This window comes from Rhizomucor pusillus (genome assembly GCF_041956525.1).
Source record: "Rhizomucor pusillus strain CBS 183.67 unplaced genomic scaffold VTP01scaffold_5, whole genome shotgun sequence".
Lineage (NCBI taxonomy): Eukaryota > Fungi > Mucoromycota > Mucoromycetes > Mucorales > Lichtheimiaceae > Rhizomucor > Rhizomucor pusillus.
The window spans coordinates 634,244-658,573 of NW_027192147.1; the positions used below are offsets into that span (position 1 = coordinate 634,244).

General features: G+C 46.0%; 10 protein-coding genes across 10 annotated transcripts; 6 read left to right on the forward strand and 4 right to left on the reverse strand.

Annotated features, from left to right (window-relative positions):
* Positions 1-675: 675 nt before the first annotated feature.
* VTP01DRAFT_8382 (uncharacterized protein) lies at positions 676-4,714 on the forward strand (the record flags this gene model as incomplete). The annotated part of the gene is made up of 11 exons (XM_069387497.1): positions 676-765; positions 824-1,025; positions 1,081-1,697; positions 1,762-2,313; positions 2,374-2,478; positions 2,535-2,698; positions 2,752-3,061; positions 3,119-3,289; positions 3,343-3,699; positions 3,756-3,994; positions 4,051-4,714. The coding sequence occupies 11 exons, from the start codon at positions 676-678 to the stop codon at positions 4,712-4,714; spliced, it is 3,471 nt and encodes a 1,156-aa protein (XP_069241260.1).
* Positions 4,715-4,944: 230 nt separating this feature from the next.
* On the forward strand, positions 4,945-5,289 carry VTP01DRAFT_8383 (uncharacterized protein; the record flags this gene model as incomplete). The annotated part of the gene is made up of 1 exon (XM_069387498.1): positions 4,945-5,289. One exon carries the CDS (start codon positions 4,945-4,947, stop codon positions 5,287-5,289), a length of 345 nt encoding a protein of 114 aa, XP_069241261.1.
* An 817-nt stretch (positions 5,290-6,106) lies between these two features.
* On the forward strand, positions 6,107-8,443 carry VTP01DRAFT_8384 (uncharacterized protein; the record flags this gene model as incomplete). Its single annotated transcript, XM_069387499.1, has 3 exons — positions 6,107-6,484; positions 6,551-7,768; positions 7,841-8,443. The coding sequence occupies 3 exons, from the start codon at positions 6,107-6,109 to the stop codon at positions 8,441-8,443; spliced, it is 2,199 nt and encodes a 732-aa protein (XP_069241262.1).
* Positions 8,444-8,554: 111 nt separating this feature from the next.
* On the reverse strand, positions 8,555-9,531 carry VTP01DRAFT_8385 (uncharacterized protein; the record flags this gene model as incomplete). Its single annotated transcript, XM_069387500.1, has 4 exons — positions 8,555-8,848; positions 8,909-9,076; positions 9,137-9,393; positions 9,453-9,531. The coding sequence occupies 4 exons, from the start codon at positions 9,529-9,531 to the stop codon at positions 8,555-8,557; spliced, it is 798 nt and encodes a 265-aa protein (XP_069241263.1).
* Positions 9,532-10,388: 857 nt separating this feature from the next.
* Positions 10,389-11,261, forward strand: VTP01DRAFT_8386 (uncharacterized protein; the record flags this gene model as incomplete). The annotated part of the gene is made up of 1 exon (XM_069387501.1): positions 10,389-11,261. One exon carries the CDS (start codon positions 10,389-10,391, stop codon positions 11,259-11,261), a length of 873 nt encoding a protein of 290 aa, XP_069241264.1.
* A 225-nt stretch (positions 11,262-11,486) lies between these two features.
* Positions 11,487-13,858, reverse strand: VTP01DRAFT_8387 (uncharacterized protein; the record flags this gene model as incomplete). Its single annotated transcript, XM_069387502.1, has 2 exons — positions 11,487-12,210; positions 12,270-13,858. 2 exons carry the CDS (start codon positions 13,856-13,858, stop codon positions 11,487-11,489), a joined length of 2,313 nt encoding a protein of 770 aa, XP_069241265.1.
* Positions 13,859-15,112: 1,254 nt separating this feature from the next.
* VTP01DRAFT_8388 (uncharacterized protein) lies at positions 15,113-17,121 on the forward strand (the record flags this gene model as incomplete). Its single annotated transcript, XM_069387503.1, has 5 exons — positions 15,113-15,462; positions 15,529-16,085; positions 16,147-16,230; positions 16,283-17,028; positions 17,086-17,121. 5 exons carry the CDS (start codon positions 15,113-15,115, stop codon positions 17,119-17,121), a joined length of 1,773 nt encoding a protein of 590 aa, XP_069241266.1.
* An 895-nt stretch (positions 17,122-18,016) lies between these two features.
* On the reverse strand, positions 18,017-18,887 carry VTP01DRAFT_8389 (uncharacterized protein; the record flags this gene model as incomplete). Its single annotated transcript, XM_069387504.1, has 3 exons — positions 18,017-18,440; positions 18,515-18,631; positions 18,709-18,887. 3 exons carry the CDS (start codon positions 18,885-18,887, stop codon positions 18,017-18,019), a joined length of 720 nt encoding a protein of 239 aa, XP_069241267.1.
* Positions 18,888-20,050: 1,163 nt separating this feature from the next.
* VTP01DRAFT_8390 (uncharacterized protein) lies at positions 20,051-22,083 on the reverse strand (the record flags this gene model as incomplete). The annotated part of the gene is made up of 11 exons (XM_069387506.1): positions 20,051-20,205; positions 20,275-20,350; positions 20,395-20,551; positions 20,614-20,736; positions 20,790-20,896; positions 20,962-21,115; positions 21,173-21,276; positions 21,342-21,444; positions 21,623-21,639; positions 21,704-21,775; positions 21,838-22,083. 11 exons carry the CDS (start codon positions 22,081-22,083, stop codon positions 20,051-20,053), a joined length of 1,314 nt encoding a protein of 437 aa, XP_069241268.1.
* A 692-nt stretch (positions 22,084-22,775) lies between these two features.
* On the forward strand, positions 22,776-23,078 carry VTP01DRAFT_8391 (uncharacterized protein; the record flags this gene model as incomplete). Its single annotated transcript, XM_069387507.1, has 1 exon — positions 22,776-23,078. One exon carries the CDS (start codon positions 22,776-22,778, stop codon positions 23,076-23,078), a length of 303 nt encoding a protein of 100 aa, XP_069241269.1.
* Between the last annotated feature and the right edge of the window lie 1,252 nt (positions 23,079-24,330).

A 24,330-nucleotide genomic window follows, 5' to 3' on the forward strand; every position in this document is an offset into this window, starting at 1 on the left:
TTCTGTCTTTTGCGGCGCTTTTGTCTCCTATTGAATGTATTGCCTATCTTCGACCAGTCAAAATACCCATTGGTTCTATAAACGAAATCTCTGAAACCATTTTTTCTTTCCTATCCGTGAACGAAAGCCGAAGTCAGAATGGCATTTGGAGTAAACGAAGCGACCTACGTACATTTTGGTCTTTGTAGAATCTTAAGCAATGCTACATAATGAATATCAGGTAGACATATCCACTGCATCTATAAAATCAGTCGCAACCAATACATGCGATATTTTACATTTTTCCTACGAAGAAGCCTTGGTACAAAACCTTTTTTTTCATCTGCTATAAACAGCATAGTATGATATGAGCGAGTCAGGGAAAACAGGAAGTTCACCAGTGTCCAGAGGGAAGAGTCAAATTCCAGCATTTCCCTCATCCACTCATCCACTCATCCACACTTCCACGCAACCAACCAGACCGCGGAGTTTACGTCACTGCGAGCACTTTGAACTCTGCTGCTGGACGGCGCTTTCAGCTCCAGAGAAAAGTTCAGTTCTGGTGGAAAGAGCGGTACGTGTACAAAAAAAGAGGATACGGCCTCTAGTTTGCCACAGTTTCGTCCTTCTTTTGTGAGCTGTTACTTACTACAATGCTGTACAGCCTCTCTAGAATTATTCCAGCGATCGTCCACAATGAGCCAAGCATCGGCTTCATCGTCCTCGTCACCTACACCTTCCGGCAGTGCGCCGCCTACCGCTAATTCGGCTGGAAACACTGCGCAGGTATGTAAGAGGCTCTGATTTGACGATTTAAACGACGTTGACCAACATTGCGTAATAGCCTGGATCTAACGTAGATCTGTCACAGCCAGCCAACCTGCTTCGGTTACTGCAGCAACATGCTAAGCAGAAACAATCAGGACTTCCTCAGCCTTCACCTGATGTACAACAGCAACAGTTACAATTGTTGCTACAACAGCATTTGCTACAACAGCAACAGCAGCAGCAGCAACAACAACAACAACGGCAAGGCACACCTTCGGGTACGTAGCAAAGACAAGAGTCAATGATGACTTACTAACCAAACTGTCCTCACAGGCGCCGGTTCGGCAGCTTCTACACCGCAGGCAGGCGGCAACCCCAACGCCTTAAATGCTCTTAGCACTTTACACTATCAGATGCTAGCATACAGTCTTCTATCAAAGAATTTGGGCGTTCCACCTCCAGGTGCACCGCAGGCCAATGAGCCACCACCGCCAATAGAAGAACAGCGAAAAGCATTGGGAGAAAAACTCGTTGAAGCCATTTATCAACAAGAACAAGATTATAGAGCGATGGTGGCAGCTAAAGCACCAGAAACGAAATTGGACGAGCATCTATCTTTTCTGGATTTGCTCAACAGCCGTCGCTCTCATGCACATGCATCACGCCAACAGAAACTGCTGCTGCCTGACAGACCGCCAGCTGGCTTGGCACCTGAAACAATTCGTATGGAAAGAGAGCGGCGAATCGAAAACCGTGCAAAGCAGCGCCTTGAGGAATTGGAGAATATTGTAGATACTGAGAATTTCAACGAAGATGACTCGAGCGAACCAAAGAAACTCGGCGTACTTTTGAATGAGCGATATCACGAAACTGTCAGATCGGCGTCTGTTGGGCGACTTCAGGAAATCATTCAGCTGAAATCACTGCGTCTTCGGCAAAAGCAAGCAAAGGTTGGTACGCATGAAATAATTCTGCCGACTGTATTCGCTAAGTTTATTTTTTCTTTATTAAAAGCTTCGAGAAGAAGTAATTCTTGGATGGGATGAGGCAAACAGAATAGCAACATCTGTGGACAAGGTATCTTACCAAAAATTGATGAAACAAACACTGCGAGAGGCAAAGAAGACAGAGAAGCTTGAACGTCAACAACGCTTGGATAAAGAAAAGAAAGAAAAGCAACGACACACAAACTACATGCAGACCATCTGCAACCACGGTCGAGATCTTGTTGCATTCCAAAAAGCTCAGCAAACGAAGATGGGAAAACTTGGCAAAGCAGTACTACAATATCATGCTCACATTGAACGAGAAGAGCAGCGACGTCAGGATAAGAGATCAAAGGAGCGTATCAAAGCGTTGCGTAACGACGACGAAGAAGCATATTTGAAGCTGATCGATGAGGCAAAGGATACCCGGTTAACTCTACTGCTGAAGCAAACCGGTGCCTATCTTGAATCGTTGACGCGTGCCGTCGTTGATCAACAAAATGACCCTGTACATCGATTACAAGAGAACGATGCAGACAGCTTCGTGCCTCACGAAGAGGACGAAGAATCAATGCTTACGGTAAGATATAAGCTGGTATTCATGATATCCTCTGCAATTGACTTAGTAACCTGCGAATAGGACTCTTCTGGCAACAAGATCGATTATTTCCGTATGGCTCATAGAATACAGGAGAAAGTTTCGCAACCTAGCATATTGAGCGGAGGCACATTGAAGGAATACCAGGTGTATATATATTGTTTACTCGTCTGCCGATCCTCGTTACTAACTTGTGGCTATAGATCAAAGGTCTTCAGTGGATGGTATCTTTGTACAATAACCGTCTGAATGGAATTCTTGCCGACGAAATGGGTCTCGGAAAGACCATCCAAACAATCAGCTTAATATCGTATCTCATTGAAAACAAACACCAAAACGGACCATACCTCATTATTGTACCGCTTTCGTAAGTACATTAAGGAACATATAGTGGCAAGGGAGTACTGACGAATTGTGTAGCACGATCACAAATTGGGTTCTGGAATTTGACAAATGGGCACCCAGCATAACAAAGATTGTATATAAAGGTGCACCAAGTGTTCGCAAAGAAATACAAAAAAAGCAAATCAAGCACAAAGACTTCCAAGTCTTAATAACGACATTCGATTATATCATCAAAGACCGGCCTGTCTTATCAAAGATCAAATGGATGTATATGATAATTGACGAAGGTCATCGAATGAAGAATACCCAATCCAAGCTGACTACCGTACTGCGCCAGTACTACTCTTCTCGATATCGTTTAATCCTTACCGGCACGCCGCTACAGGTAAATTTTCAATGGCTATTAATAATAAGATGTAGGGAGCCTAACGTCATTTAAAAGAACAACCTCCCGGAACTGTGGGCTCTACTGAATTTCATTTTGCCCAAGATTTTCAACAGTGTCAAAAGCTTCGAAGAATGGTTCAATACTCCATTTTCGAACCAAGGCGTGCAAGACAAAGTAGAGTTGAACGAAGAAGAGCAACTGCTCATTATCAAGCGTCTGCATAAGGTTTGTGTTACTGAATATAGTATATGAGCCGCTTAGCTAACATGTTTTTTAAGGTCTTGCGTCCTTTCTTGCTTCGAAGACTGAAGAAGGATGTAGAAGCTGACTTACCGGACAAGGTGGAGCGCGTCGTGAAATGCAAAATGTCTGCTTTGCAAGCTCGTCTGTATACACAAATGAAACGGGACGGTGTTCTCTTTGCTGGCGATTCTAGCATCGGCCGCACGAGTATCAAAGGCCTTAACAACACTATTATGCAGCTTCGGAAAATTTGCAATCACCCCTTCGTGTTTGAAGAAGTTGAACGCTCGGTCAATCCTTACAAGGCCTCCAATGAACTCCTTTACCGAACATCGGGCAAATTCGAGTTACTTGATCGAATCTTGCCCAAGCTGCGAGCGACTGGACATAGGGTAAGTAAAACCAGAGGCCATGGCTACACAGTATGGTGAGCTGATTAAATTGATAGGTTTTGATATTTTTCCAAATGACACAAATTATGGATATCATGGAAGATTTTTGTATATATCGCGGCTACAATCATTTGAGACTTGACGGCTCAACCAAATCCGATGATCGATCAAGGCTTTTGGAAATATTCAACGCACCCGATTCACCGTATTTTGTTTTCCTCCTCAGTACAAGAGCTGGAGGCCTGGGTCTCAATCTTCAGACAGCTGATACCGTCATTATCTTTGACTCTGACTGGTACGTAAACATACAGAATACAAAAACAGTGACGGTGTACTGAATTCGGAATCTAGGAACCCACACCAGGATCTTCAGGCTCAGGACCGTGCTCATCGTATTGGCCAAACAAAAGAAGTCAGAATTTTCCGGCTAATCACAGAGAATTCGATTGAAGACAAAATTCTTGCACGAGCTCAATACAAGCTGGATATTGATGGAAAAGTCATCCAAGCCGGCAAATTTGATCAGAGCAGTACCGAAAAGGACCGAGAAGCATTCTTGAGGTCATTACTCGAAGACAAGAGCGACGAGGCAGATGACAATGAAGAAAATGACGAATTAGATGACGAGGAACTGAACCTTATGCTGAAGCGGTCCGACCAGGAATATGCAACTTTTACAAAGATCGATTTGGAGCGCCAGCGAGCAACAGCAGAGGAATGGCGACGCCGATACGGTGACAATCATCCACCGGATGCTAAACCAGAACGCCTCATGCAAGAATGGGAATTACCGGATATATATCGGTATGATCACGTAGCGGCGTATCAATATGAGCAGGATGCTTTGAATTTCGGGCGTGGTCAACGTGTACGTGAGGCTATCCGTTACGACGATGGAATGACAGAAGGACAATGGCTTCGACAGCTGGAGCGGGAGGCATCATCGCCGGCGGGAAAACGGAGCGCTAGTCCTCAAGGAGATTACAGGTTTAAAAAGAAAGCCCGGAACTATTAGAGCAACAAAGCGAGCGAACGCAGTACTCCGTCGACTTCCCCCCAACCTCCCCCATTAACAAACAAGAAGAAAAAAATAAAAACATGTCTTGTTGCATGCATCTCCCGAGCGAATCACAATTTGCTTTTTAAGCTCATGATATATACGCTTGGTGGTTCGAGCATGAAAATGAAATGACTCCCTCTCTTCTTCCGTTCCTTTTCTGAAGATACATATTAAACAACGATACAATGCCGACAAGCTTACCAGAGTACGAATCGACTACTATATTTTCGGATAAGCTTGACTTCGCAGCCTGGCCGAGTAGCTACAATAGGCCGACACGTCGGATAGACTTGGCTCAGTTGTACACGGATACATTGATAGCGGCTCAGCAGCATCGACAGCGCGAGAAGAGTCAACTAGAGAAGCCTCCTCTCTGTATTTCGACTGATGTTCACCAGCGAGAGCAAACGCACTCTGAACCACCATCGCCTACCGAAAGCACGGCTTGTTTGCTACCAGAATCGAAATCTTCGCCTTCAAAATTTTCGTTCAAGTTGCCAACTTGGAAGTTACCTAAAAAGGGACGCTAAATGTAACGCGACTCTTGTTGCTTTACAGTAGAGAGTGACATTTTGCGTTCGCATGGCATACGGTAGCTAAATGGATAGGCAGGAAGATATCATTTGTAAATTTGCTGATAAATTGTTTTGCATTTTGCGTATTAACCATTTGCTTGTCTTTATTTGTAAAATGGTAGGTTACTGCTGTCCGTAGACAAGTTCTGGTTTCTCATGTATTAATTTCGTTGGTTGACACTGCATACATTATATGAGTGGTGCCTGCATGGACAACGAATATGAAATCGGGTGCAGCAAATTAAGGACCGTTATCCTTATTTCCTTCGTTGCATTGTAATTAGCAGGAACAACAAAAGGGATTTAACAATGATATTATACACTTTGAAAGCAAGTGCGCTTATACACGCCCAGGAACGAGCAAAGCCCTTGGTCACTGTTTGCATCACCTTAATAGCGTGAGTGGCTACGTACATATAAAAAGCGAGTAGTAGAATCTGGGGCTGGGTGCAGAACCAAGCAAACACAGCACACACGCGACCAGGTACAAAGCCCGGAAGCAAACCTTCTCTCTCTCTCTTTGTTGCGCGCATTTTAGCTCAATGAAACACAGTGACCCCTTTGAATGATGATGATAATTGAAAGAATAAGGCGGGCTGGATTTGGAACAAGTCTCGAAAAGGCAATCGCAAAACAAGCTTTGGGTTTCCCACTTTTAGGACCGAAAGAAAACAAGTTTTCTTATTTTCTTTCTTTCACAGAAAGCTTTCCCCCTTTTTCTTCCTTTCTTTCTTCTATTCTTGCTGTTATCTTTTTTCAAGAGGATAAGACAATGGCGACGTCCTCCCAGCAGCAGCAGCAGCAACCAAGGATTCTTAATCGTGTATCTGGATTTTTTATGCATCACAGTAAGAAGAAGCAGGCATCCGACGAAGATACAAGCAGTAGCAGCAGCAGTGATGATATCTCGTTGCCCCCGGAATCCAGCACACACGACGGTGCTTCGTCGCGCGTGGACTCGATGTTCTCATCCATTTCCTCGGTGCGTGGTGGCAACCCAAACTCGCCACCTCCCGTGCGCACCATTCGGCTCGACAACCCGGTTGTGCATGAATCTCCGCCGTCGCCGCCATCCATGACTAGTACTTCAAAGAAGAGGAAGCAGAAGCTTGATCCCAAGCAAGTAGACGAAGCGTTCGATCAGCTACTGGTAAATGACACACAAAGAGGGAGGTGCACCCCCGCTCATCTGCTGACCGACCCTTTTTCTCTCTAGCAAGAATACGCATTAGCGTCAAACATTAGACCGACGCTTACACAGCTCACGACTGAGCAAAAATCCATGTTGCTGCAATCGTCCAAATCCCGTATGCTTTTGCGCAAAAATTCAACCTTTTCATCCTCATCCTCGGCCTCCCAGTTCTTTGCTCCGTTAGCAAACACGTTTGGTATCAAAAAGAAACAGCAGTCGCCGCAGATCCCGTTCTTTTCTTCGCCAGACAACAACCCATCGCCTTCGCCGTCACCGCCGCTCGAGCAACAGTTCCACGAGCATCGAGTGTCGCCACCCGCAGCTCGACGTAGACATTCGAATGCTGCTGACAAGAGTAACGGCAGCGGTAGCGCTAGGAGCAAGCTCAAATCCTCGCCTGAGTATTTCGTGCACCTGCTCAGAGACACGTCGGTACGCGAGCTCGAGTTTGCAGATGTCGTGGATCTGCGTGTATTTCTGCGAAACGTGGTTGTGAGCTGGACAACCGAGTTTCTGGCACTAGGCGGGTACGAAGCATTGGGCGACAAGTTTCGACAAATGAAGGAGTTGCCCAAACGCATGCCTCAGGACGATAGAATCCTTCAGCAGCTGACCAAATGTTTCAAAGCAATCATGACACATGAAGCGAACGGCACCGAGAAGGTTTTGACAAGCCCGGCACCTCTCTACTACATACGTGATCTCTTGTTCGGCCCGACAAACCAGAAACTCAAAGCTGTCTATGGCTTACACATTTCAACACGCGCCGAGCTGCTTAATCTTTTATGCACACTACCGAGCCTCCAAGTAACAACGGCGAGCGGACGCTACGTACACGGATACGATGTACTGCGGGAACTCTTGCTAGATCAACCGACAGATCAGCCTGAAGAACCAGCTCAAAAATCATACCCGTTCCCAATGACCCTCAAGGCAGATCCACAGACCGTGATGCGCATCATACTCGATGAGGATGGTACTGCAAGGACAACCCCGGTTGCTCCAAGATACACTGCTTGGATGCGCGAAATACAGCACACAGTCGATAAGCACATTGAGCCTATTACCTTCTTGGCCCAGGTCCTGGACTACAATTTTGAAAGTGCGTTTAAACAGCTCAAGATACGGTCGCAACAGCAACAACAGCAACAGGAGAACGCCACGACGCTGCCTGAAAGCTCTTCGGTAGAGCCAATATCTCCAGGACTGGTGATGGTGGACGAGGGTGTTGTAGATTACTTGGCAAGTTGTATAACATGTTGTTCTTTTATTTTCCACAAGAAAAACTGAGACTTTATATCGTACGGATGATAGATAACACATCTTCGACTGATTTGCACGCTGGTCACGACGCCGCCAACGAATTTCCGTGGAAAGTACAATGAGTATGAGCAGGAGAAGATGCGTCTAGAGATCATGCTTTCTGGCTTTGACAAGATATCAAAAGCTTTGCAGACGTGCCCGCACCCGACGCTGTATGCTTCGTACATCCGCTACCTGCAGCCATTGCTGCAGCCGTGGGCAGACCTGGCTATTCCGACGAGCTCTTCCCCAAGAAATTCGACGATCACGCAGCAACTCGCTGCACCGCAGCAACAGCATATTCGGCAGGAACGAGCATGGAGGCAACAGACAATCAGGAGCCTTACAGGTAATAATTACCAGCGCGACATGCTGCGCTGGGAGCAAGATTTGCGTGTCATGGACACGACTATTGTCCAGGACGACGAGCGACCGGATGGCGCTAACGACGATGATGAGATGTGGGAAGATATGGATGACAACTTCGATGATATATTTGACAATGAAAATGATGACGACGACGAGAACGATGATGACGAATACGACGTCGATGATCACATTAATGAACGACACGGACATCATCATCATCATCATCGCAACGGTAGCAGCTTTTAATATATGTTACAAAAGATCTAATCATGATACCCCCGCTCCCCTCTGACTTGTTGAACAAATATACATAAATATCTATATGATGCAAACTATTATATTTTTTTTCAACATTTTTTACATGGCATTGTAACCACCATCGATGAACATGTCCGAACCAGTAATGTAGCTGCTGGCATCGCTGGCCAAGAAGCAGACGATACCCTTGATTTCCTTGGGTTCACCCATACGCTTCATAGGTGCGACGTTCTTCCATGCTTCAGCTAAGTCCTGGCGTTTTGAGATGAATTGCTCCAACATGTCTGTGCGCATGTAACCGGGGCAGACGGCGTTGACGCGGATGCCGCGGGTAGCCCATTCGTATGCAAGGCATTTTGCCATCATGGACACTGAAGCCTTTGTGCAGTTGTACTACGTACAGCGATAATTTAGTTTTTTCCGCGTTGGTTCTCTGCATCTATTGCAACTTACTCCACATTGGAATTGGGGCTGGTTGGCGAGATGAGCAGATACGGATGACATCAGGATGATACTGCCCTTGCCTTGTTCCAGCATGTACTTTGATACAGCTTGGACGCCGTAGAACACGCCGTGGACATTGACGTCAAACAAGCGGTGCCAAAGATTCAAATCAAAAGTCTATGTATAAGATAAATAGACAGTTCTCACGCTTCTGGCTGCAAAGTTCGGAATACATACCTCTGCATTGCCGTTGTAGGAAATACCGGCGTTCGCAACAAACACATCGATGCCACCAAAGTCCTTGTAGATCTGGTCTATCGCCTCCTGCACGGCCTTGGGGTCGGCAACGTCGGCCTTGTATGCCTGGCACTTTACACCAAACTCCTTGGCAAGCGCGGCGGCGGTTTCGTGTGTCGACTCGCTCGAGACGTACATTAACGCCACATCGGCGCCGGATTCGGCCAAGCCGCGGCAAATCTCGTAACCAAGACCTACTAAAAAAAAAAAAAAAAAAGAAGAGGTTCAGTTCCTGTCATACGAGACTACTGAAAACCATGCGCGTACCTGGCACCACCGGTGACAATGGCCTTCTTGCGCTTGAGTGTGAATTCTGGGAGAGTAGGTACCGCCATTTAAGTATGTATGTATTTACAGCAACGCGTGTGTGGGGGATGTGGAGAGGAAAGAAAAAGAAAGAATAATCCAAAATGGTCATCTTAGTGTCCTTTTTATCGGGGAAACACAAATTTCACCGATTGGATAGGATAACTCAACACGGCATTGCCGACGCTTCCAAAACGAGTATTTTGGTTTGAAATTGCCCGAGTTGACAGGCGAGAGGCTTATTTTATAGTACTACATGCTGATTTGTAGATCTTTCATAATCTAAATTAACTTGAGCTGCTTCTGCATCAGAATTTAGATTATAACCAAGCGCAGCTGCTACTGCCGTAATTATCAGATATATATGGATTCATCTACAAACAGGTACAGTCCCGCGTTTCTTATAATATTTACGAAGCATACAAGGAACGTACACTGCCCTTCTAGTCTATCGCCTAGGTGTTGCTTCCATGGTACTTGCTGACGAGTGTAGATAATGTCCTGGACAACAAGGATGTGTGCCCGGATTTCCATGTATCCACTCCCCAAACAATGTAACTAATCGATACTACAAGGAGTTTTGTGGCAGATTGACTGCTGCCAAGATACAATAGAGAGTTTGCTCCGGTGTCACAACAGCAAACTGTTGTCATACGGGCCCGAATTTGCGACCCAGCGATGTTGTACTCGTGGCAATAATTTCTTGTTACATATCGGCAGGTCGGATAGATGATAAGATCCAAAGCCATGTCATGAGACGACAACCTTGATGCTGCAAGAATATGCAGAGTTTGAAATAATCCTTTTAAAGAAATTGTACACAAACCCTTCTCCTCCCTCTCCTCGCGCGACTCGTCGCTGGCAATTTCGATCGTCGTGAACAGAAATGTCATCCTCGCTAGATTCAATATGGGCAAGAGATAACGATCGACGATCGTCTAGTAGTAATCGTCAGTGGGGCAACGTTAACGACAATGACAGAGCAACGCTAAATTCTAACGCTGCTGTTACTACGTGTACAACGACGAACACGACGAGGAATAACAGCAGCAACGATCAGTATTCATGGCGAGCCGCGCCTTTCTACCCTGCCGATATGTCACTGTACCCAGAAGACCTTGGAGATTTACCGTTGAAAGAAGAAGAAGAAGAAAAGAAGGAGGAGGAAACAAAAAATGAATTCGATGACTCTACGTTGGGTTCCATCTGGGCCACACCTGACGACCGCGTCAAAGCAGAGCAGGGTCTTCCCGTAACGAGATACGGCAAACTTAATACGGATATATACCTACATCGTGAGACGGCAACGCCCTCGCCACACAACAAAGTATCATCAGTTGATGACACCCAGGAGCAGCAGCAGCAGCAGCAGCAACAACAACAACAACAACAAATGTTATCATCATCCATACCTACGCAGCAGGATATATCCACCATCACCGCTAGCACCAGCGATAATTCTCCTTCTCCTGATTCGCCTGGCATTGTCGATAAACCGTGGTGGGAGAGCAGCGCTGCGGCGCAGTATCGTAAAGATCATGGCATCGCTGGCGAAAGTGCCAACGCTGCCTGGTCGTCAATTGCACAAGCAGCTCCTCGACCCTCCCCTCTTGTTCCCAGACGCTCTGATCAATCATCTTCATTGTATTCAAGCACTGCGGTACCAGAAGAATCTGTAACAAACGGAGCAGCTGATTCAAGCCAACACCAGCAGCAGCAGCAAGACTTTTGGACACAAGATACTGACACTGCTTCCTGAAACAGCAGTAAACTTCCCTGGGAGTAGACCCTTTTTTGGCATGTTTTATTGGCAGCAATCCAAAGCAAAAGAGAAAGCCTGATTTTGTTTGTATGTATTTACAAGGAATTTGCAAAAGACAAGTAAAGAGGGGAGGAAAACCAGAGAAAATAAGACTTGTGTATAAAGCGAGGTAGAAAGGGTGATAAAGAGAGAGAGAGAGAGAAAGAGAGAGAATATAGATCACTATACAAAGTCTCCCTGCCTATTGTAATGCATGGTATACTTGTTGGGTGATTGATGTGCCCTCGACCTGTCTGCCTGAACGCACGCTGCTAGCATCTCATTTGCACCAGCAAATGCTTCCATCGCCATTTGTATGAATTCCTTGTTCTTAAACACTTGCTGCGACTCTAACAACCGTCCGAACTCTGCAACCTTGTATCGCAGCGCTTCAAATTGCTGCTCCACTTCTGCTTCTTGCTGTCTTCGCCGCTGCTGTTGAGCTTGCGCTTGCTGCTGCGCCGCTTGATGCGCTGCTGCTGCTGCTTGTTGCTGAGCAGCTTGCTGTGCCGCATGGTGAGCGACTGCTTGCTGTTGAGCGGCTTGCTGAGCTGCTGCTGCGGCTTGTTGTTGTTGTATTTGTTGCGGATGCTGCTGTTGTTGTTGATGGTGATACCGCCTCAATGGATAATGAGATGTCTGTTGCGTCGTCATTGTGTGCTGATGATGGTGGCTGTGATGAGGAACAAAAGGTGGATGCGGATGTTTGTGGATGATCGTCACGTGGGCAATTCTTTTGCTCAAATCAATGATTATGGTCAGTGCGCCTGCGCATTCGTAACGGTTAGATGCTTTGGAATGGTCCGTTCCTTTGCGCGGCTTTGCAGTATCAGCGCGCTGGGAACAGTAATATCTCAATGTAGATAATGTCTCGGGCGTCTTGATTGACCGTCGCTGATCTTTCAAGCTATAAATTTCCTTATCAGTTAGTATACAAGATAACGCCGGCATCATTGTAACACTTGCCTAAAATTGAACTTTGTCCCTGTCAAAACATGCTCGCAAATACCACGACCAAGCTGCGAAAAGCCTGCGCCTTCACCCATGCGTTGGATAAGCGGCCCGATATCCACATCGTATTGTTTACGATCAAACTCGGTTTCTTGCTGCAACGCATGCACAAACATCTCCAAACTCAATACTTCTTGCGGCTGCTGTTGTGATTTTTCCCTAGATGTGCCGCTAGACGATCCATTCGATTTTGGAGGATTTGAAGGAGATACAGCCAACGGCGCCATCGGTACACTCGTATGCGACACACCCGGAGAATGCCCTGTCGCCACCGCTGCTGCTGCAACTGCAGCAGCCATACTGGTACCCGAGCTGGTAATCGCGACATCGGGTGATACAGTTGCCAACGTTGGTTCCGGAGGTCTTGACGCCAATATTGGCAACGACTGATGTTGCTGTTGCCGTTGCTGTTGCTGACTCTGCTGTTGTTGCTGATTCTGCTGCTGCTGTTGTTGTTGCTGTTGTTGATGATGTTGCTGAGCTGATACTTGATGAGGCGGCTGTGGAGGCATTCTGGCCTGGGGAATGGGCTTTGTCTCTTGGTGCGAAAACGCAGCAGGCGTCAATCCATTCGATCCCGTCTGCGGCGACAGCGTAGCAGGTGGTAGCTGCATATGCATGTGTATATTTTGCTGCGGTTGCTGTTGCTGTTGCTGCTGATGTTGCGAGTGATTTGAATGCACTTGCGGTGGTTGCTGCTGCTGCTGTGGAATTGGCAAAGGAAGAGACATGATAGAAGACGGTTGCATAACCTGAGAATGCACGTGAGATTGCATTTGCGGCCGGTTCCTCAGGGGTGAGGCCGAAAATAGTTGCGATTTGTTCATTTGAGGAAGCATCAAGGACGAAGGCTGATGTGGCGGCGAAGGCTTGATCGATTGCTGCTGAAGACCAAGCGTAGAAGGCGACGGGTGCTGCGACGAGGCTGCAGGCGAATGCAGCTGCTGGAGAGTCTGAGGAGACACCGAATTCAGAGCAGGACGATGAACAGGTGTACTGGGAGTCGGTACTTGATGCGAATATCGAGCTTGCTTTAGCATGCGCTCTTGATGCTGCTGGCGCTGCTGATCTTCGAACGCTTCAATTTGCTCCATTTGCGATTGCTTGCGCTTGTGCAGCTGATCTGGACGAGAGTTTCGACAGAACCAACAAACAGTGTACTTGACCCCTCTCTCATCGTGAAAGTAGGAAAGATGCCGAAGAGTACGACAGCTTTCGCAAAAGTACGACTCATTCCCCGTCGGTATGCCGATACCTCTCCTGCCAATGTTGCTACTGCCCGCTGCCACTGCTGCCGCCGCCGCTGCCGCCGCTGCTGCTGCAGAGCTGTTGGTCGTATTGTTGGGATTGCCGTTGCCGGTGAAGCTGGCAGCCGTCACGGAGGGCGATGCAGCGGTGAACGTTGGATGCTGAGCATATGGGTTAGACTGTGGCTGTTGCTGCTGCTGTTGCTGATTCAGAATAGGGTGATGGTGAGCGCTCATTGAGTTTGGCGTCATTGCCGAAAAGGCGTGTGTTTGATACGCACGCTGACCGTGCGACATGGCAAAAGGTATGAAGGAGGCGTGCCGAGATTAGATCGAATGTATCGCAAATATTCCTTCCGTTTGGAAAGTAACAATGTGGACGCCTGAGGGTAACTGCTTTTCAACTAGAGTTGATTCGATCGCTGTGAATGTAGAAGAAAAAAATACAAAAGACAGTTCAAATTGTCAAGCACAGGAAGCCGCGGGGTTGGAGAACGAAAAGACGCTTGCCAACCTTTGGTGTCCCGCAATCGAAAGAAAACCAGCAGATCACAGCTTTTAGAACCTGTAAATGCGGTCACTCGGCGTTATATTTCATGTTTAACTTTGTGCTCTGTAACTTTAGATTCTAGCAGGGCACTGGATACATGGCAAATCAGAGTCCATATATCTTTGGATGTGGGTTTAACAAAGGTGTATGCGGTTAGCAATAGGTTACGCCGATGTTGCCCGGTGCTGTTTCGTGCTGTACGTCACTCACTGCTTCCCTTCAGCTATCAATATATCTACGTATGTACATCTAGGTTTTCCTTTCCAATTAATTGCACATTCGACACTGACAGTTGGCTTCCCTCGACTAGGACTTGATTGGTGCCTTGAGTTAGGGCTCTAAATGGATAGTTTGGTTGAGCACGCAGATGCAGAGCTTCGCAAGGCAGTAAGTGTTTGTATAATATCATTGCGAGCACTAATTTCGTCGATCTGCACGGATGATGCAAGAACAGGAGATATATCGATTCAGCAATCGTTCATTAAGGAGATGAAGATAAACTACTCATCTAACCCCCTCGTACATCGTGGCTAATGAGACATCGGAGACAAGGAATTATTACCAATCCGAAGACCTAGAGCTAGACCAGAATTGGGATGAAACAGTAGAAACGATGAAACATCCTATCAAGACATGCATCGCTTTGCATATTATTGTAAATTTAGAAGAATGATATTGCTTTCCGTCATCATACGATCATACGTGTCATCTGCTACTGGCGGCTGTTTTGATTCGATATCTTCTGCAGGCTTGACAATAATACCATGCAAAAGTCATTAATTTTGCTACCTTTACGATCTCCAGGAGCCATATATGCATCTGCAATGTGGTACACTTGTAACACTAAACCCACTATTGACCGATAAGAAAAAACACATTGGAGGAATCGCTGCTAACGAAGCATTTTATGCCTATTCGGACAACTTATCACTCGCCCGAAAGCCTTGAAAAGTCAGCGGTCATCCGCTTACTTTTATTTTGCATAACGCTCCAGTTTCAGTATGGGAGTCCGAGTCAAGGCAGTCAGATCGCTCGAGTCACTACCCGTTCGACCCAGCCGTTTTACGCAGGCGCTCCTGCCCGACAGCTATAGCGCAAACATCACCGATTGGGCATCGGCTGATCACTTGCTAAGAACGTCTCGACCCGTCAAGAATGCCATGTTCAGCTACGTTTACCCAGAAAAGTCACCTGAGCCCAAAGTGCTTGCTGTCTCGCAGAACGCACTGGCAGCGCTGGACTTGGATCCGAATGCCTGTGAAACGGACGAGTTTGTTCAAGTATTTTCGGGCAACAAGGTCCTTGACGATACCCGGCCGTGGGCGTTATGTTACGGAGGCCATCAGTTTGGGTATAAAGTCAGCAAGGACTGTAAGCTGGCAAACGACGTACACTAAAGATACATATTGTGTTGTAGCTTATTTGCTGGACAGCTCGGTGATGGACGCGCAGTGTCACTGTTTGAGACGCAAAATGAGAAAGGAGAAAGCTATGAGGTCCAGCTTAAAGGCGCCGGGCGTACGCCATATTCACGTTTCGGTGATGGATACGCAGTGCTTCGATCAAGCATCCGTGAATTTCTTGTATCCGAGTACATGCATGCGCTCGGTATCCCCACAACACGCGCCTTGACCTTGATAGGTACATCGCGTGAGGTGTATCGCGACGATGCTCCTTCAAATGTACGCCAACCAGAGCGCGGTGCGATTGTTACTCGCTTTGCACCCTCCTGGCTACGTTTTGGAAATTTTGAACTATTCTACTCTCGGGATGAGATGAGTAATATACGAAAACTAGCTGATTACGCCATCGATCATGTGATACCACCCGAAAACCAAGATGATCAGGGAACAGGAAACAAGTACGCACAGTTTGTTCGAAGAGTTGGCAAGCGGACAGCACGCATGGCAGCAGAGTGGCAGGCTATTGGTTTTAACCACGGTGTCATGAACACCGACAACATGTCAATCTTAGGTATGATAATTGACAACTTGCGACAAGACTAAGAATAACCAAGTAACTTTCGTACTGCTAGGTCTCACGTTAGACTATGGACCTTTCCAATTTTTTGACTTTTACGATCCAGAACACATTTCAAACCATTCAGATACAGCTGGACGTACGTGCAAACCTCGTAAAGTCCAAATACGAACTACTTAATCGTTGCATAGAATATGCGTTCAAAAGACAGCCCACAGTTTGCATATTCAACATGTTCAAACTGGGTGTGCCTCTATTTGAACTCATTGGTGCTGACGATAAAGTTGATTCACTTGTATATGCTGGGGAAGGACCGGAAGATCAAGTTACTGATGAGGCGACCCGCAAAGCATACAGGGAAGCGGGCAAAGAAGCAGTAACAAGGATGCTCAGCGAAGAGTTTTCAGACTGGTTTATGGAGCATCTGCTTTGCAAGATGCGGCGGAAGCTCGGCCTCGTCAAAGAACCGGAAGGGCCGGGAGATATGAACGACCTGGTTATTCCTCTATTGGACTGGATGACAGAGTATCACATTGATAACCATCGTTTCTTCCGTTCGTTGGCCAACTATAAAGTTACAGAGGATGGTGAGCAAGCGGATGCAGAGGACGCCCAGCTGGATATTGTGTGCCGCGATGCGGAAGTATTATCAGAAAGCAAAGAAGCTCTAAAACCATGGCTGGCTATGTATCGCCACCGTTTGCTGCAAGACGGACCACTTGACAATGCAGAGCGCAAAAAGCGTATGGACCAGGTAAACCCCAGGTTCATACTGCGCAACTGGGTTGCGCAAGAAGTTATAGATGCCTTTGATTCGAAGAGTCAAGAGGAAGCAGAAGAACTCCTGAGAGCTTGCCTTGAAGCATGTTTGGATCCATATCGCGAGAAATACGAAGACGAAAGGATCGAAAACTGGATTACGAGCCCCGTCCCAGAGGTAAGTCGCACTAAAATCTGGTCAATTAAGTTGCAACAAACACTAAATTGTAAATAGTGGGGTCGCAACCTCCAGTGTAGCTGCAGTTCTTAGAAATAATATGGTCCCTAACAAACTCTTTGAGATGCTGCATGTGCAAAATAAAATCTCAAGGTTTGGGCTTTACCTTGCGTTACACCTGCTGTTCTTTGAACATAAGGTAACTGACATGGTCCAGTTGCGGTTTGCAGCACCTTGAGCTGACTGAAGCTGCATTCACCCTGCGCGTGCAGAAAATGGAGTTTTAGCAGCTTAAAGATACTTTAATCCGCCAGAGGATACTCATCAGCATTTGTCTTGAGCATCTCAAGAAGTCCGCGCATTCCTTGTAATTGATGAAATGAAGCTTTGCAGTTTGTTGCATTGTTACATGCTGACATTTCTTTGCTAATATCCATAGATAAGATGAATAAAACAGTAGCTCATACAGTAGAATATGGGAATTTACCAGTAAAAATGCATAGCTTTCGGGATGTGTGTGTTCTGCCCCGAAGATTCCTTGTCGATCTCTTCATTTGACGTGCTTACGATTGGGGACAATCAAAATGGATAAATACAAAGGTCTCCTATTTATTATATGCTCTTGAACAACAAAGGATGAGGAATAAAGAAGCTGTCTTGGTTTCATCGTTGTTAAATAACATGAATGGATTTCTTAAGGATGTTTTCGATTTGAAAGTATGCTTGTTATGCTGTGAATCGCATTCTTCATCTGCTCCACATCAACTACATAGGCAGTTATCATCTCTCCGAGAGCGACTAATATCTGTCAGTCCAAAGGCAGTTCAAAATTTTCCTTTTTTAAGGCATGAGGCCCTCGCCAATAGGCATTTGGCCGCCTTGGGAAACGTGTGAAAAGAGATGGAGGAGATTGAGCTAAAGACCGAAAAAAATCTCGGTGGGGAAAAAGTTCTAAGAAGAAGGGGCAGGTTGTGCAGAGTGGGGTAGGTTACAAGATGCTCATAGGGGAAGTAGATATCAAGCTGGTGAGTAGTGCATCAGCTGCGAGAGGCTCCTGGTCGAATTCTGCGCCAGATTTCGAATGGCTAAGATGGTCTATTTCGCGAAGGATGTTGATAACAAGCATCCAGGTGGTGCGCCAACCTTCACTGGACATTTTACGGCGTATGGTGGGGAGCTCGTTCAATGTATAGTCCAAAACGTGTTCTTCGCTGCTCAGGCTGGGAAAGTTGAAGAGGGCCTTGAAATCAGTTAGCCAGGCCGTGACTAAGAGCGGGCAAGCATGTAGTGGAGACGAGAGGCTTGCTGGTGAGCACATCGGCAATTTTGGAGGGGATAAGACGCTAGCTAGTGCATTCGCCATCTGATAAGCCGAAGACGGTCGCAGGGAAGCGGGCGGAAGAGAATTGGGTCTATGCAGCGAGTTGGTCATAGGAAGCGAATTGTTTTGAAACGACGGCGAAGGGCCGAAGCCCGTTATTCATACGGGCGGGTCAGGTTGAGAGCCGGTGCCGTCAATGAGCGTTGCGTTATGTAGTCGTCGTATCGGCGATAGAGGGGATGTCGCGAGGTTAGACTGCGCTGTTGTTCGTCAGGTGGGATACTGTTAGCAAGGATAGAATGATGGAGCGGACAAGAGTGGTAACGGGTATAAGTTGCGTGCGCATTACAAATTTGAACCGAAGTATCTCGGCTCTAAGCATCATGGACGGAAGATCGAAGAGCCCTTGGAGAACAATGGGTGGCAGAAGCCGAGAACTTGGGGCGTTCAGACATTGACGAAGACATCCAACTTGTAGATTCTGCAACGCACAGAAGAAATCTTTGTTGCCGCGGCGTTCTCCTGCTTCCTGTGCCATTTTCTGCAACTGTGCCTTCCTCCGCTGTCCTCGTTTCTTTCATTTCCCAACTTTATCGCTGAAGCTCAGTGCCTTGTCAAAAAGCTCTTTGCGGCCCAGTTATACAGATGGTCCGAGAGCCTGAAGCAGGGCGATATGCTATCCAAGGTTGTAAAAGAGTCTTCCGGAAGGGCCTTACATCCCTCACCAGTTGCCATTCTTCATTGCCTTATTTCAACACCACAAAGCCCTAGGTCAACCCAATTACGCGAGCATACATCAGTGAAGAACTGTTCATCAAGTGCAAGAGGTTGTTACTTTTATATATACATATATATTCATGCATGCTGAATATGGGGGCACTGTAATGTAGGAGAGCGCTTGAGTGTTAAGATAGTCGCTTTCATCCAAAAAGCCTATGTAAAAGCCACGTTGCACTTGACCAGGAATAATAGATAGCCAAGCCGAAATGCTGCAAGAGGAAACATCGTGGGAGAGTGTTCAAGATTAAGTTGTTTCGTATTTTTATTAAGGTATGCTCTCCTCTCCAAGATTCTTGGGGATTAATTTCGAGATTGTCCTAGGAATCCCGGCAGGGAACAGTATATTCAATATCATCCGCCATACCATCCCACCCTCAACCTATAGCCAAAACACTGCATATATATACACTATCTCACCCTCCTAGATATATTCCACAAACCTCTCTACGCTTCATCCCCTACGCTGCCTGGATTTCTACCTTAAATGAATACTCACTTACCATTTATTTGATAATTTTCATAATCATTCCAACGTAAGCCATTCATCATTAACAATCCTTTTCAGCCGTTTCATCTTGGACATCCTCCTGACACTTCCAACAATCAACTTCATCTGGACATGAACGAAGAAAATTCCAATCTTCGTGCCACCCGATGCCTCTGCTGCATCGCCATTGAAACCTTGATTTCGACTACCGGTCAGCAAACGGATAACCTACATTGTCTCTGCAAAGTTTAAACGTACCCGTTCGCGAGGTAATCCGACAGGTGAATCGTAAGATGGCGCTACCATTTCTCCTTTCTTTGTTCTTGTCAATGCCCGTATTGACCGCTTACAGCGTCGGGCACTGTCTATCACAATAGCCTGTAATAACCCGACCTTTCTAGTTGGTCTCCGTCAGCTTCCTTACATGTCGTTCTCTAAGCACTTGCCTGAAGCGTATCCATTACTTGAAAAACACCGAGTAGCACATCGAAGTTAGTGTGATCCACCGGAATGAAAAACGTATTCAGATGCTTCATGCGATACATGCCGTGGTACTGCAAGTCCATCGCAAACACATCGCAGCGATGGCCTAGAGTGAAAGTAAATACTGCCTGAACTTTTCTTCCTTGGTACATTCCACACAAGTAAAGACACGTACCGTGGCAAACAATCCCGCATACTTGAACGTGTAAATCGTCTGCTCCAGCTTTGATTGCTTCGTTCATGGAGGTCGTCTAGGACCTCCCATGCAATCTTTTAAAGCATTGCCTAGCTTTACCAGATCATCGCTTCCGGCAGTACTGGGAGGCTTACATTCTACAAGCAACAAGACTTGGCTGTCGTCTTCGTCGCAAGAATGCACGCTGAAATCAGCCTTTCGACCCTCTGACAGTGGCTCCACTGCTTGTCTTCGTACACGAGATCCGCGGATGACTCTATTAGCTCGATTTTACACTTAGTACTCACATCGTTTTATTTCCAATTTTATATCCCTAACCCTGCGGTGGTTATCAAGCTGCTATTCTCAAAGTACGTCCTCAGAATCGGTACCAACGTATCTTTGACGTAAGTGTCTTCATTCACCTGCGACGTATCGTAACCGTCGCTGTATGCTTTTAACCTATCTAGGATTCAGCTGTCAGGTCAAACAATCCGCATAAATTGTGTACTCACAGTTCCCGATACACATCTCGGTATCGCCTGCTAGAGACACTATCGTTTCCATCTCTCTCCCATTGTGCCAATATTTCCTTGGCATCATCTCGACTACACCTTGCAGCCTATACAGCACATATCAATGGTCAATACTCACAGATATCTACTCGCATGCTTGTTACACCGTTACCTGATTCAATCTTTGGCACAAGACATCAGTATCCTCCACCAACTCCAGTCCTTGCTCCTTCCTAACTGCCTTTAAAGCTATCTCCAAAATCTCGGTCTCGACGTTGCCCGTGAATCTCGGTGAATTGGTCACCAGTAAAATGAAGTTCAACGCACTACAATCATTGAGTCTTTAACCTTCATTCTTATCTCCCACAGACTTCCCCACTCACAGCCGCTGTGCCATCGATAGCACCCTGTATTCACGCGCAGCGGAGACTACGCGGTCGAGATAACTTTGAAACGCTCCTGTCAGATCAGCATCGCCAACAATCCACTTGACAAATCAACCTCTTAGCCAGTTGTACAACGCGTTTCGGTGCATTTGACATCATTGCTTACTCTGACCGCGTCCTCTGGTTCGGCATACGTTAGAGCGCCCGCACCAACAAGGTAATCGTACAGTGAAACCCTGGGTCGAACAGTAACCGTGCAAACACTCTCGCTGGAAGATAGGTCGTCAGGTATAAAAGTACCATCTGAAGTTATCTGCACGTCACTTCCTTCTTCTACGGCAAGTCAGGTTAAAGCATCATTACTCTGAAATATAATATCTGTATACATACACTTTCGTCCTGGTTTTCCCTTTTTTCTGATGTATGATGGACACACTGCCTTTTCACAGGTCTATCCGTATCCACTTTCCAACCGAGTTGTTAGCCTGTGTTCAACATCGTACATTTGTACTTTTCAATTTTAGTTACATTTTTTACTACTTGCGCCTTGCTTTCCTCCAGTAACCAGAAGTTTTGCACCCGCTCGCTCTTCTTTTCTCTCTGCATATGCACACCAATTCAGCTTAATGAAAACATGTCTCATCAGCAACCTGCATTCGTACAGTGAATCTTCTAACTGCCTCTGCTGCCTTCTCTCCTGACTTCCTTTGAAGACATTTGCGGTAGTTGGCGTGCTCCATTTCCTTTCCTTGAATCTCGATGCCTTCGGCTTTCTTCCATTCCAAGAACGACAAAAGGCGCCATTCACCAGCTTGGCTGTAAAAATCTCTTCGTTCTGCATTGCTGGGAAATGATGCATACACTACTCCCTGAAGCCCGTGCTTACTTATCCCCAACGAAAACGTCATCCGCTTTATCTAGCAAAACAACCACCACTGCTCATCGTCGGTTTCCACATTATATGTGACAGGTATATTCTCCCACAACCCTGCGAAGTACACCAGATTCTAAAAGCAACAGTAATCTTTAGACGTAACATTTTTGCTTATTCGACTTATTGTGCTCTCCATCTTGCAATTCGCGTTTCTTCTCACTACGCTCCAACCTTTTGGCTCTCCACTTTGATACAGCATGCGTTCATCTTTCTGCCCGCTGTAAAATCGACACATCTGGCTCGCAGTCAGTCGCATTGGCTGATACACTCAAGATTACAAGTTCATTCCACACTTTTGGCTCACAGTCAGTCGTCGCACTGGCTGGTACCAAGTTGTCGCATTCTCCTGTGTGAACGACTCTCGAGTTCCTTGCTGGTTGTCAACAGGCATAAAATACCGATTCCCATGTTTTGTAGCGGGAGATATTCATTGTCAATGCTTGGTTTGAGTTCGGTTGTTACACTGTCTGGTCCAAGCTTTCGCAACCTCGCAGCGCTACAGTGCTTCGGATTTACTCTTAAGATTTCATAAATCTAGTTTCATTCTTTACAACGCATTCCCTGTCTTTGTCAAAATATACTTTGAACGCAATTGCGATTTTATCTTGCCTCATACCTATCTCATTCAACCGCCGAATATCCACGATATTTGTCTAGCTACACATTATGGACTCAATTTATTGCTTATATGAATTGCGCGTAAGACTTGTTAACATCAGCTACTGTACTGTCACATTCAAACTTATCTCCCACATTTATCTGCTACGTAGTGTCTACATGTACACTCCATTGAACAGCCTTCGTCGACTGTACGAAGCCCGCGTGAAGCCTGACGATATCAGATACATTCTACCTTCCGTTAACCCGCATTCAACGTCGCACCGCCACCTTCAAGATCCACGTTTCAAGTTCTCTATGTTTCCTGCTCCACCCAACCGTGAACGTACAGCGCAACTACCACGTTTCTGATTCTCCTACTGTCGCCACCTTCGCGTCGACTCTTTGATTGTCTGCACTGGCAATTGGTCACACTTGTTAATTTCCACCGTGGCATATTATGGACAAAGCCGAAACAGCATGCTCTCAGCTAGAACGTTTGGGTATGGTTGAGACCCATTTCCAACTTTTGTGTTCATTCAAATATAACTTTATTCCAACCTTGTCGAAAATTACATTGCTTGCATTCAATATTCACAGCTGTCTCTTTCCTTATCTAACTTGAGACTCTTCATTCACTTTGAATAAGCGCATCAATTTGCAACTCGATTTTCCCGACATTCTGCCTGACTTTATGGATTTTCCCCATTAGTGATATCCTTACTACTGTATTTTACTACGCCTTCTAAGGGCAAACAGGTCATGTACACTCATTTTTGCAAGAAATTATAAACCTCACCAATGCTATCGATACACTAATAAAAAGGCTCAATGTACTGTATACAGCTGGTTTTCAGATAAAAGCACTTTATCGACGCATTGACATCGCATAGTTAAAGAGCTAAGATTCCATAACAACCAATGTAATCTCAAGTCAAAGTTACGGATGCAAGGCCCAAACCTCGTGAATAATAAAGCAGCAATACAAATGCTGCGACATTATCACAATAAAACGAGCGCAGAACAAAGCTAAGCTTAATAGAGCCATGCAATGCAACCAATTCATTTATTTGCATAAGCTTTGAACATATTGCATCCGGCTGGAAGAACGAGAACGATTGGAGGAGCTTGCCGTGAAACGCTGCAAGCATCCCAAAGAAGCGGTTGAAAAAGAAAAGAGCATCGAATGCTACTCTGCAGTTCATCAGCAGATGCCAGAGTGCCACTTTCGAGCGTGAGGGGAAAGCAAGCTCCTACGGTTGACGATGCGGCGATGTATCCGATGAAACATACGATGAAAATGAAGTTTACGCTGCAGTTCTAGCGAAAAAATATATGAAGGAGTAGACGAACACAACACCAAGCCATATTTTATGAACAAACCAATGATTCCTTTACTTATGCCCGCTTCTAAGCTTCTTCACCATGTTGTACTCCATGTATATGTCATGTATTAGATAAAGCAAGACCACGATCGAATACATTGACTATCTTTGTCAAATTCAAACCCAAAGTAAAGCCAAACTCTTTTACTCGTATTGAGGATATGTAAATGTAAATCAGCGGCATTTATTGTCTTCGATATTGAATTGATCGGATATTGGTGCGTTTATGCGATGCATTA